The following is a 13,698-nucleotide window of genomic DNA, read 5'->3' as shown; positions in this document are numbered from 1 at the left end:
TGAAGGTCAGTGTCACTGCAAGGCCACACTCAACAACCTTTGAAAGGTCATGGGCACTGGGGGGAGGTTCCCCAGGACTGGAAGCAAGAAAATGTCGGTTCTATGTTGAAGAAGGGCAACAAGGAGAACCTGGAGCACTACAGGCTCATCAGCCTCACCTCAGTCCCTGGAAAGGTGATGGAGCAAATGGTTCTGGAAGTCGTTTCCACACATATTAATGACAAAAAGGCAATTGGAAGTAGTCAGCGTGGATTTACAAAGGGGAAGTCATGCTTCGTCAACCCAATAGCCTGCTATGATTAGATAAACATCTTGGCAAATGAGAGGATGGATGTTGTTTAGTGTGGTAAGGCTTTTGATGCTGTTCTCCATAATATCCTCAATAGATCAGCTGCTTAAGTATGTGCCAGGTAAGTGGACTGCAAACTTGCTGAACTGCTGTGCTCAAAAAGTTCAGCAGCACAAGGTCCAGCCAGTGACCAGTGGTGTAGACTGAAGAAATGAAAAGCAGCTTTGAGAGGAGAGAGCATGGTGACCTTACCTGCGTATTACTGGGCTTTTTGTTGCAGGTGTGCTCTGTGTGAGAGATAACCAGCATTGCTTAGAAGGAGCATGTTCTGTCTCCTGAATATTAAGTGGGGGCTTACATGCTTTTTCTCATAGCAGCCCAGAGAGTCCTCACATAGACACCCCCGCCCCCTCAAACAGGGAAAAATTGAAGACCCTAGGTCTGGCTTATTACAGCACTTCTTATGCCTGTCAGCATTTTGGAAAGAGGAGCTAAAATGGGTGTGCTCTGTCTTACAGCTCTAGTACCTCAGGTGGCAGAAACAGCCTTGAATAGTATTTCAGAGCCCACCTGAGCTTTAGCCAGGCAGCAGACCTACACATGACATGCAGTAGATGAACAAATAGCTTTCAAAACTTATTTTATTTTAATGCATTTACTGACACAGGCGGAATCCACATGCGTCTTGCAGAAGTGAGGCACCATTCCTCATCATCTCTCAGAAGTAGGTCAGAGGATCATCTCTGGTTTTCCCAGTCTGAAAACTGACTAGGGTGGGACAGTCATTCTCATAAGGCAGGCCCAGAAACACCCTTAAGTGGGCATAGTCGTCATCAGAATTTTGGACCTAGACAGCAGAACAGTGGGGAAGTGAGGATCATGAGTGAAGCAGGTTCAAACAACAGGAAGAATACCTTTGCTCAGGAGCTTAGTTTTAGGTTTATCTCCCTTTTTACTTCAACAGCTCTTAACCCATCTGGATAGTAACTAACTGGTGCTAGAAACTCTATACACCTGTAGAGAACTGTAATAAAAACCTTCAGACATTCCAGCTACTGCTAAAATGAATAACTGCTTCCTGTCACTTGCAAGATTGGGGAAAAAGAGACCATCAGTTTTCAGTGCTATAAAATGGATTTCTTCCAAGTTCACTAACATGTCAGTCTTCAGTTCCAAGTAGTTTGCTCATGAGTCTTAGCATGGACAGCAAACAAGAATTTTATATTGGCTGGGTCAGCAATAGGATGGCACTAAGTGAAGAAATGCAATTAGACGTGACTTCTGGTTTCACTGCAGCCTTCCTGTAAATTGTTACTCTTCATCACTCAGTACCTTGTCCACAAAGTGAAAGCGCATCTCAAGAGGAGCCAAGGAAGGTTAAACGTCATTCATGTAAGTAAGATTTGGATTAGATATAGAATACATAGCTGGTCATTACAATCCCCTGTTGCCCAACAGAGCAGAAAAAACTGTTATTTTAGCAGTGTCTGTCCTTCCTGGGATCGACTAAGTATGAGAAACTTGGAGCAAATACTCATAACGTCTCTCTGCAGAACTACTAAACCCCAAACCGACCCTTGTCAAGGGAGCACATCCTACCAGGTGTATGTCTGTGCACATGTGGGGTTCAGATACACAATCACATCCGGTGTTTGCTCTGCCACCAGAAAGCCAGCCTGCCACCAAGCAATGCTGTCCGGCCTTCACTTGCAAAATAGGCTCAGCAATTACACGTTACTTCACAGAAAGCTGCTCAAATCCACAGGTAAGATTTTCTAATAGAGGATGAGCAGCACTATCAAAGGGCTTCAGATTAAGCAGTACCTGTTTTTCCTCCACAACAGAAAGGGAGTTTTGGAAATACAGAAAAACTAGCAGGCAGGCTGCTCCTCTGCAGCACATGACACAGAACCAAAACATCAACATGCATGCTTGCATGCAAAACTAGTCAGCAGAGTATGAGATGCTTGCATTAACTTAAAAAATTCACTTTAACTCTCCATCAGATTCTCGGGCTCCCTCCCAATTAATCCTAATAAACACAATTGGAGGACACAGAGGTAATAGGAAAGCTACTTTGCCTTTAAAGGAAACAGGAGAGTAGAGTTATGACTAATTTAAATAATTTGAGCTGATAAGGCAATCTACAGTCTTTGACTGCGATGATCCTGAGAAAGTTATGCACTGTGCTTCTTCAGATGTGAAAGTTTTTTAAGTTTCTACGTTCCTGTTCTACAGTAGTGCCAAACAGAGGAATTTTATAAGCATCTGAAGATAGTCTGTAACTCTATTAGTCACATCAGAAAGTTTTCTACTACAAAGCACTTCTTCCTATAATATATACAAACCTTAATAAAGTAGTTTGTCCCAGCAACCACCTGAGTCCTATATTCTATGGCTTTAAAGATTTCAAATGTCTCATTTACTCTGCTTTCAAATTGTAGCTTCACCTGTAAAAAGAAAGGGAAAAATGGTTGGCAGGTTTGTATTTAGGCTTTACTTTCACAGCTACCACTGTAATTTTCATCCTTCCAAACACACACTCAATGCAGTAAGCCCTGGAGCCCCAAAAGTAATTCCATTCACACCAAGACCCCCAGCCCTCTTTCCTAGCACCGCCTCCAGCATTCTTTAAAATCCTGTTAGAATTAGACTTCCTAGCTGATTTCCCCTCACCCATCCTGCTAAACTGTCTCCTGTTCGGTACAGGGAAACTGCTACCTGCTGCCCTTTTAATTTTTTGTCAAAGGAGCGCAGTACCAAGCCATGTTCCACAACATGTCAACCACACTGTCACACAGAGGTGCAAGTCAGCCCCCCTCACCTGGAACACTTGCACCCACACCAGGTGGCCTAGGAGGCTGCAGCCCCATTATGTTTTACAGCCTCAGAGCTGCACTCCATCTGTTTTTCTTTAAGGACTTGAAATAAGCAGAGTTATTTGAGAGCATCGAGACAACCACCTGATCGAGTAGTTCCTATAAGTTATTCTAGTGCTGGTGAAAGGCCTACAGCTAAAGCTGTAATTTGAACTAAATACGCCCTTCAGCATCTAGAACCATGTAACATACAAATGGCTGTAATAGTTATAGTGGTCCAGGACGAAACTGTGTACTTCCATCTCCAAAATTAGAAGTATGGCCTTTAAATTGTGAGCCAGAAATCAACCCCAGACCTGCATAAACAAATCAGTCTTTCACTATGTAGCAGCTGCAGGTAATGTAGTTCCAGAACAAGTAACACCCTGTACTGGCAGCATTCACACTCACAGCTCAGGTAGATGTGTTTATGCACAGTACCCAGTTTAAGCCCTGTGGATCTTAAAAATATGCACAGTTCTGACATCTACAGACTATTCGCATAAATGTTTAAAATCATAATTAAAAAAAAAGTGTAACAGTTTTTCCTGAAACACACAAAGTGTAGGGCAAGTTTTAAGTTCAGCAGCAATTGCAGTGGTACCGTGTCCTCTCAGAGATGAAGTACTGGTATAATTACCAGGCAGAAAGGGCAGGGAGGTGGTGGGAGAGACAGCTGTGAGCAGCAGTAGAAGTCTGGCCAGGTGTCTGAGGCATCATAATAATGTAATAATAGTGTGATAGTGGTTTACTCTAGACGTTGGCATCCAATGACAGGAATTTCCTACAGAATGGCAGTGAATGTAACCCAGAAACTTATTTCTGTCATCTAGAAAGCACAAACAATCTTTTGCAGGCTGGGTAACTGCCTCTCCTCTGCATGTGATGCTCATGCCATCGAGGCAACAAAGAAAACTTCATAGTGGTGTCTACTACAGGCCACCCAATTAAGGGGATCCTGCTGACAAAGCCTGCTTACTCCAGCTACAGGAGTCATTGCACTCACAAGCTCTTGTCTTGCTGGGGGATTTCAACCACCCAGCATCTGCTGGGAAAGTCAAACGGTGAGCTGTAGGCAATGCAAGAGACTCCTGGAGTGCATTGAGGATAACTTCCTAAGCCAGGTAACAGACAGCCGTACCAGGGGAGATGCAATACCGGACCTGATGGTCACTAACGCAAGTGAGCTAATTGGTGATGTCAAGATTGGAGGCAGCCTGGGCTGCAGTGATCATGTGCACATGGAGATCACAGTCCTGAGGGATGTGGAATGGATGAAGAGTGAAGTCAGGACGCTGAATTTTAGGAAAGCCAACTTCCAGCTCTTCAAAGAGCTGGTCAGCAAGACCCCATGGGAAACTGCTCTCAGGGACAAGGGAGCAGAACAGAGCTGACACTTTCCATAGAAAACAAGAGATCTCTTGATCCCCAGGTGTAAGAAATTGGGTAAGGAAGGCAAGAGGTGGCTGAATTGAGACCTGCTGGTCAAACTAAAGGGCAAGAAGGAAATGCACAGGCAGTGGAAGCAGGAACAGGGATTGTGGGAAGAGTATAGGGACACTGCCTGGTTGTGCAGAGATGGGGTCAGGAAGGCCAAGGCACAGCTGGAGCTGAACTTGGCAAGAGACAAAGAATAACAAGAAGGGCTTCTGCACATGATCCAGAAAAGGAAGGTCAAAGAAAGTGTGTCCCCCCTGATGAACAGGACTGGCAAACTGATAACAATAAACAAGGAGAAGGCTGAGGTACTCAACAACTTCTTTGCCTCATTCTTCGTTGGCAAGCTCTCTTCTCACACTTCCTGAGCAGATGAACTGCAAGAAGGGGTCTGGGGAACAAAGCCAGCCTGGCTTCACCAAGGGCAAGTCCCACCTGACCAACCTAGTGGTCTGCTATGATGGAGTAAATACATCAGTGAACAAAGGGCGGGCTACAGATGTCATCTATTTGGACTTCTGTTAAGCTTTTGATGTGGTGCCTCACAACATCCTTCCTCTGTGTTAGATAGGTATGGATTTGATGGGTGGACTGTTTAGTGGATGAGGAATTGGCAAGATGATTGCATCCAGAGAGTGGTGCTCAAAGGCCCAGTGTCTGGTAAAAAGTGGTATCTCTCAGCAGTCTGTACTGGGACCAGTAACTCCTTATCGTCATCATCAATGACATAGACAGCGAGACTGAGTGCACCCTCAGCAAGTTCACGGATGACGCCAAGCTGAGTGGTGCAGTTGACATGCATGAGGGACATTATGCCATCCAAACGGACCTGGACAAACTTGAGAAGTGGGCCCATGTGATCCTCATGAGGTTCAACAAGGCCAAGTGCAAGGTCCTGCACCTGGGTTGGGGCAACCCCTGGTATCAATACAGGCTGCAGGATGACAGGATTGAGAGCAGTCCTGCAGAGAAGGACTTGGGGGATACTGGTGGATGAAAGATTGGACATGAGCTGGCCATGTGCACTTGCAGCTCAGAAGGCTAAATGTATCTTGGGCTGCATCAAAGGCAGCATGCCCAGCAGGTTGAGGGAGGTTATTCTGCCCTTCTATGCTGCTCTGGTGAGATCCCACCTGGAGTCCTGTGTCCAGCTTTGGAGCCCTCAGCACAGGAAAGACATGGACCTGCTGGAGAGGGACCACAGGAGGCCACAAAAATGATGAGAGGGCTGGAACACCTCTGCTGTGAGGACAGGCTGAGAGAGTTGGGGTTGTTCAGCCTGGAGAAGAGAAGGCTCTGGGAAGACCTTATCATGGCCTTTCAATTCTTAAAAGGGGCCTATAAGAAAGATGGGGACAGACTTCTTAGCACAGCCCGTTGCCACAGGACAAGGGGTAATGGTTTAAAACTAAAGAACGGGAGATTCAGGCTGGACATGGGGAAGAAATTTTTTATAATGGGCATGGTGAAACAGTGGCACAGGTTGCCCAGAGAGGTGGTAGATGCCCCATCCCTGGAGACATTCAATGCCAGGCTGGATGGGGCTTTGAGCAACCTGATCTAGTTGAAGATGTCCCTGCTCATTGCAGGGGAGTTGGACTAGATGAGCTTTGAAAGTCCCTTCCAACCGAAATTATTCTATGATTCCATGTCGATGGCCCGAGGCAGGGCAGAGGCATTCCAGCAGCCAAGCAGGAGTACAGTGTCACTCATTACCCTGCTCAGGCAGCCCCTGGGAGGGGCCAGCAGCATGTCAGGGCTTCTCACCACTCACCTGTCCCACAGAAACACACAGAATTAATTTGCTTTCTCAGCACATACACCTACAGCTGGCTGCCACTCTCAGGGCATTCCTTCCCAGCAGGCAGGTCCCAGAAAGTACCCTAGTAACATCCAGATCAACTTTGTCCAGATAGTCAGAAATTATCATCTTACTCAGGCTTTTCATAAACTCTTACTCTGCTCTTCTTCCCAGCAGCTTCTATGGGTTTTCTATCCCAGGGAACTAACAGCTATGCTTTTAGCTCAGGAGCTGCTAAATCCAGCAAACCAGGGAAAGTTCAATTTCCAACCCATTCCAGCAGGCTGGGTCTGAGGATAATCCTAACCGACATTTTTCAGTACATATTATTTCTCTCTCAGAACAAAACCAAGCCAGTTCTCTCCCTTTTTACCATCTCTCCTATTCTCTGACAACTACATCCCTCATCTGTTATATATGGACAGAGCCTTCAGTAAAATCAGGCAGGCAGACACATTTTTTCATCTGAGGATTAAGAATCTAACATTCCTAAGCTCTTATCTAGCAGCTCCTTAAACTCAAAACCTTCCTCCATTTTAAGCAACAGCTATGTAAAAAGGAGACTGAATAACATTCCCTAGCTCACTGACTACAGACAAGGCATATGCATAATCTGAAGAGCAGAATAGATGTTGGGCATCCCAAAGTCTGCAGATGCTCTTCACAACTTCACTCAAATCACGTGAGTTGCTTCTCTGCTTTGCAGAGCATAAAATCCCACAGAAGTGCATCACGAAAGGGTGACACTGTTATCTGGCAGGAAACACAGATAAGGTTTGTCTCCCTAAGAATATTTTGCTTAGACAACTATATCAAAGGCTCTGTGGAAGGTAAAGACAAGGGGGAGTTCTCTCTCCTGCTCTCAGCACAAGGCAGAAATTTCACCTTGCAGAAAACAAAGAGCAGTGAATAATTTGTTTTCATTTTCCTGAAGTTACTGAGAATGGATGAACACCAAAATTAAGATCAGTCCTCTTCTGGAATCAAACACAAAGTCTTTACATGCACATTTCAGATTCTGTATTTGCCCTGTGCATAAGCACAGCCTGAAACAAGCATTCACATTTTTAAGTGGATGCTCACTCACTGACAGTTAAGTGCTGAGGTTTCATCTCGGATACACACTGCAATATGGCAGGATCTTTTGATCACCTGCAACACTGCCAAGCATTAAGAACATAGCTTGGTATCTGGCATGCTACAGTGTCCCAGCAGTGTTCAAAGGAGGCCATTAAGTGATTTCACAGGCTCATTAGTCAAACTTCACAACCCCCAGCTAGCAGGAGACTTTGCCCTCCCTGTCCTACACATATGAGGAAACAAGAATTGCAGAGACACAAAGGTGCTATGAGTCCTGGCCTAGGGTCTCCTCTCCATATCTAAGAAGGAATTTCTTATCACTGCAAGTGCTGCTCAGGAGAGGAGGAACAGCAGCACTGCTCCTGAGTAATTCAGTCAGCACCTCACAAACAATTTCAGATAATCCTATTATCTTTCTGTTCTGCTGTAAGTTCTCTCCCCTCTGACAAACCTGTTATCACATACTCTGTGCACGCACGCATGCTCAACTCTGGCAACCCCAGCTGTGATTGACCAGTACAGCCCTATAGTGGAAGAAGGTTCAGAAGAGCTGGGCAAGCATGATGTGCCTACAAAACTCAGAAAATAATGCAGGGTGTGACAGACCACAACTTCTGCAAAGCAGCTGACATTAGCTCAACACAATGCAGATCAGAGATAAACAGCTCTGTCAGTTGAGTGGATGAACTGGTGGTGTAACTCCCTGAGTTCATTTAAAGCATGCGGACACTGCCCTAAGTTTGACAGATCAGCATGGGGAGAATGAATACATTACTTTTTGTTCTCTGTGTTGGGCAGAGCAAAGAACAAACAAACTAATTTGGAAGACAACAGCGGGCTCGAGCTAGCCTCAGCATATGTTCTCCTTCCTGGTGACTGAGAACGCCCAGCGTCATAACAGTGAGCATATTCTAAAGAACAGTAATGGAGATCATATCTCTATTGTGATTGAAGTGTATTCTGCAATTGCTTTATTTTGCTAAGATGAACTTAAATCAGAAACCTCATGTAATACCAAATATCTTCAAATAAATCTGATATTAAACATTATACCCTCCACATGTGGAATATCTAAAAGAACCTGGTCAGAGAATACTGGACTCTGGCATCAGCCTACGCAGCCCATTTACAGATCTCTCCTGGTGGCACAGCCCAGCTCACCTTTGCCTGGTTTTATCCTTGCCTGGTCTCAGCCTGCAAGCTCACAGGAGATGTGGCTTGGTACTTGTCCTGGTTTTGGCTGGGATAGAGTTAATTTTCTTCCTAGTAGCTGGTACATGGTGCTGTGTTTTGGATTTAGTGTGAGAACAGCATTGACAATACACTGATGTTTTAGCTGTTATTAAGTAGCCAAGGACTTTTCAGCTCCCTTGCCAGGTGCACAAGAAGCTGAGAGGGGACACAGCCAGGACAGGTGACCCAAGTTGCCCAAAGGGATATTGGACATTATATCATGTCATGCTCAACATATAGTTTGGGCAAACCTGGCTGGGGGAACTGCTGCCTGAGGACAGGCTAAGCATTGACCACCAGCAATTGCATGGTCCATCGCTCATCTTGTATATTCTTTTATCTTTTTTTTTTTCTCTTCTTCTGCTGTCCTAGCAAACTCAACTCAATTGCAAACCAGGGGTTTTACATTTTATCCCCTCTTCCTCCCTCCCATCCTACTGCAGGGAAGGGGGAAGCAAGCAGCTGCACGGTGTTTAGTTGCCCGCTGGGGTTAAACCATACCAGTACTGGTGCAAACTCCGTCCTTCATGGCACAGCAAAGGCGGGAGCTGGGAGTCCTGAACACATAGGAATGTGCAGCAGTATCAGCCAACATGTTCAGCCCCACAACTTCCTATTTTTGTTTCCTCATGGAGGGTTTAAGTTCAGCTTTCTGCAGTTGCCGAAGGGGGAATAGCCCATCTTTCAGAGCTGGGAGGGTGAAGGGGACTAGTTGGGTGGGTAAGAACACAAGATGGGAGACACAAAAGCAGCTTTCCCATGCCATGGTGTCCCCTCTGGCTCCTCAGGATGCACTTTATACCCTTGGAAGAGCCACTGCACTGCAGGGCTCTAGAGGATCTGCAGAGGTGCTGTTCACACAGCTGCTTCAGGACAGGAGTGCTCTGCCTGCAACCAACCAGCAAGGCAACTGGAACTCACCCTGCCTGCCTTGCTAGAGCTCACCTTGCACTGCTGGCTCACCAGCAGCCTCTGCATCACAGCTATGACTCTAGAAAACACTAGATGCCAGCAGAGAAGATGCCATTTGCCCATAGCCTTGTCCTATATATATATATGTGTATATATATATACACACATACATATTTATATTGGTTTTGTGCCTACTACCACATGGTTTGTCCTATCCATGTCCTTCAGTGAGGAATTAATTCTACCAGGTACAATCTTCTCCATTCAAATACACCACCTTTAATTCCAAACAAGCAGCCTCAGTGCTGGCATAGTAGTTGGCCTTCCAGCTGCACCTAAATGTTAACTGGAGGCAGCCAGAACTATGCCTGGCTTTGGACAGGGATGAGACAGAGAAGTGGCTTGTCTCAGTCTTACTGACACGCTGCCTATGCAGAATGCTGAGAAATACTGGCTGGCAATCAAGGGGATTCCCATTTTCTGCACAAGCTTCTTCAGTTTAAATACTGCTTCAAAATCACCACCTGGTCTCCCAGCCTTTGCACAAGCTTCAAGGCTCAACCCTTTGCATGCACAGACTTCACCTGTAGATAGGCTGCAACTCACCTGGTCAACAATTTTCTGCACTTCTGGAGTAGCGGGCTTGGTCTCAGTTAAGCCCCCTGGAGTCGGCACCATAGTGGCAGGTAACTTCTCTGAAGTGGTGGTGGTTCTGAAGAGGGAAGTTCAGCGCAGTCTGAGCAGAGTCACCAGACATTCCGTATATATACATATACATATATATACATGTGTCATGGAATCATGTGACTTGTGACATATGGAACCTACCATTACTGAACTAGAGAATGAGAAAAAAAAAAGGGAAAACCAATGTAAAGCACTGACAGTAATACTAAATGTAAAAAGCACTTTAAAAAACCTTGTGTATATAGTAAATCTTAAGTGTATATAGTCTTCATGTTAATAAGAAAAATCAGCAACAGCCTCCAGCCACCCACATCTTAAGATAGTTGGTTTGGGCTGAAACTAGAACCTCTTGCTTCTCCACCCATGTGCAGATGACTAGTCTGTGTGTTAAGGAAGTGGATCAAAATCACACCCAGTATTTCCCAACAATATTCAAGATCAGAAGCAAGCATGCAGTGATTTCCTGGTGCAGGTCCCATCCAACTTGAAGTTGTATTGTCTCAACATCTTTCAAAAGTGGGAAACAGAGGCATTTTACTTTCAGTGACTTTATTTCCCCCTATCTGACCAGAAAGGTGCCAAGGTAAACACCAGAACCAGAAGGGGAAAAAAATTAAATCCTAGGTTCAAGTTAAGTACTGCAAATAAGTTACTTCTTCTTCTGTCCTATCAAACCTAGAGTTGCATTCAAGCCATCATAATAACAACTGAATACAAAGTACCATTTACTTTTTAATTGAAACTCTAGTGCCAGTTTCCTGGAAGACAAAGTACTTGCACTACAGTAGTTGTGTGTGGACAACAGCTGTTCTAATTTCAACGTACTTATATTTCACATGCTGCTAAAATACGTAACATGCAGAATATATAGTCAGAAGTATTCATTCTGCAGTTATAGTTGAACACATGACACAGTCACATTCATGACCACATACTAATGTTCACAGTTCAAAACACACACAACCTACTGAGGAAAGACCAGCAACTGTTCGCAGTCCTATCTGGTAAGGGAGAGCTAACATTCAAGACCACCAAAAAACCTACTTCCCTTCAGTATTCCTGCCATCTCCCTCCTCTCCAGCAAAAGGGAGGAATGTTGTTCCAGAGAGGCAGCAACAGACCAGACAATTTTTAGTCCCGAGGGATGACTATATGGGAGGGGGTGAAATGAGAATACGTGCAGCACACAGGCAACAGGCATTTGGTTTCATTAAGGCTCGGTATGATCTTACCACAAAGTGTCCTCTTGGAATTTGGTACTTTACCTTTACAAGTCCCTATCCCAGTTACATGTTGCATAGTTATCCCTCTTTACTGCTTTTCCCAAAGACACTGAATAGGCGCAGACTCCTTGCTTGTGGTATACAGACGATTATCCCCTATAGCTTCATAAAAAGGAGGATTAACGTTATAACACAACCAGCAACCAGTGGTTAGGTTGGGTTGAGTATAGTTTAGGGTTTGATAAGTAGCCCAGATAATTTCCCACAGAGGATTCAAAGATTCTGAGGCTTCAGTATTCAGAGATTTCAAGGCTTCAGTGACAGTTTCCTCTCTTACTATTATATTCTCATTTTCTACTGTCTTTGTTTCCCTGCCTAGAGGGGGAGGGGATTTTGCTACTGGATTGGGACCTATTGCTCGAAAGGTCGGTTTAACTTCTTCCTTCTTTATGATAAACATGCCTCCTCTGTCATTACCCGGCTGATAATACCGCATTCCCCAGGTTTTTCCAACAAGCCATCCATTATGTTCAGGATTTGTTATGTTCATGACTATGTATTTACAGTTGCCATCGGGTTCTAGTTTCCCACAGCGAGTCAATTGCATCCCGCCCCCGAGTCACTTAGAGGAAATGCATCCTGGAGGTCCCATTCAACCTTTAAAAACTTATCCACATTGGCCTGAGGAATCTGCCAATTTGAGGCAATTGTTTCACACCCCCAGTAAGCGCAATAATCGTGTCCTGGGGTATTAAAAAAATGAGGGCCCTGTGCTAGGGCACATATAAAACCCCATTTCGTTAAGGCGTGGCTTAACCTGAACTAATTGGCATAAGGTTGGAGTAAAAGAGGGTGACCCTGATGTGGTTTGTTGTTGTATTATCGTTTGGTCCTCCCATCAATAGAGAGTCCATTTAAAAGGTTGATGGGAACTCCCTTGGTTTATTGCTATTATTACCGGTAAGGTAAGGAGGATTAGGGAGAGTGACCCAACCTAACCCTTAGTTGGCTGAAAATCAGCCAGTGGAGGTTCATTTTGTTGAGGGTTGTTCTGCTTAATGGAGCTGCTTTATTTTAGAAGTTTTCGGAGGCACTTGCCAATCCCCACAAGGATACCCCTCTGCCTTGCCCTGGGCCTACTCTGTTGCTTCAGAGTAGCCGGGTAAGTTATCTTCTCGGCAGCAGTTGTAGTCTTCAGGGAACTGCCTCCTGAATTCTCTTCTTGTTCTGTCACAACCCACTTTCTAATACTCAACCCAATAGGGCTATTTTCAAATACAAGGTTTTGGCCACTGTCCCGAATCCTCACAGGGTTTGGAACACTTCCTGTATCTTTTCTTACCAAAACGCTTCTTACAATTCCTCTTGGTTATTTCCCAAATGTCTGGACTTACAGTCCAAACAGAGGGTACCTGAATAGTTTTATTACACCCTATATCCCTAAGTTCTTCCTCTAATTGTGCAACAGTTTTGTACCAATCTCTTCTACAGTATTCGTAACTAGGATCCGTGCTATGTTCTCGTCCAGTGATTATTAATATCCGAATGGTATCTAAGGTTTTTCCCCATCACTCATTACACCATCATTCAACATAAGGAAACTTTTTCCACTGCTGTATCCCGCACCCGTTACACATGCGACATACCCACGGATTGCATTGCTTACATACAGGACATGCGATGTGCGACTTCTATAATTCCTTACAATTGTCCATAAAAAGCCTGGTATCCAGGGCTATGCGTCACGTGTCTGTTTCCTCTTGAAGGTCAGCTTCAACTCATCCGGTTTCCCGGCGACTTCCCAGTCTGTGTGCAGAATAGGACCCTTTACTCGACTAGGTGTGTCCAACCTCTTTCCGCGGTGCAGACTGCGGTATCTGTGGTGAGTAAAACAAGGAAAGGTCCCTCCCAGCGAGGGGTTAACGATAATTCCTTCCATGTTTTTATGAGTACTTGATCTCCTGGTTTAATACTATGTATTGCTATATCTAAAGGTGGTCTTTGAACCACCAGGCCTCGCTTTAACAGTTCTTGCCTCCTTTTCATGAGCTCTATAAGGTATTCTTGTAACATCTTTTCTTCCACTTTAGGGTGTTCTATTGGTTTCTCCAAATCATAGGGCACTCCATATAACATTTCAAAGGAGGAAAGTCCTGTATCAGCCCTCGGTTGTGTCCT

The 13,698-nt window shown here is 44.8% G+C and overlaps 1 protein-coding gene across 33 annotated transcripts in view; it reads right to left on the bottom strand.

Moving 5' to 3' along the window:
* Positions 1-912: 912 nt before the first annotated feature.
* LOC308037478 (cystatin-A-like) overlaps positions 913-13,698 on the bottom strand; it is a 32,466-nt gene continuing 19,680 nt past the window's right edge. For 27 of the 33 annotated variants that reach the window (XR_013921802.1, XR_013921803.1, XR_013921810.1 and 24 more), the window contains 2 exons: positions 13,226-13,397; positions 10,304-10,448 (listed from right to left, as the gene is read on the bottom strand). Coding sequence is in view for 1 of the 33 variants with exons in the window: in XM_080339293.1 (XP_080195419.1) it covers positions 1,008-1,136; positions 2,638-2,739; positions 10,217-10,288 (303 nt within the window). In the remaining 32 variants the exon portion in view is untranslated. Of the gene's footprint in view, positions 1,137-2,637; positions 2,740-10,216; positions 10,449-11,549; positions 13,426-13,698 lie in introns of those variants that run through there. The other 6 variants (XR_013921814.1, XR_013921815.1, XM_080339293.1 and 3 more) reach the window with 5 other exon arrangements.

Source organism: Nesoenas mayeri (assembly GCF_963082525.1).
Source record: "Nesoenas mayeri genome assembly, chromosome: 1".
NCBI lineage: Eukaryota > Metazoa > Chordata > Aves > Columbiformes > Columbidae > Nesoenas > Nesoenas mayeri.
This window is presented reverse-complemented; position numbering and strand designations above follow the sequence as displayed.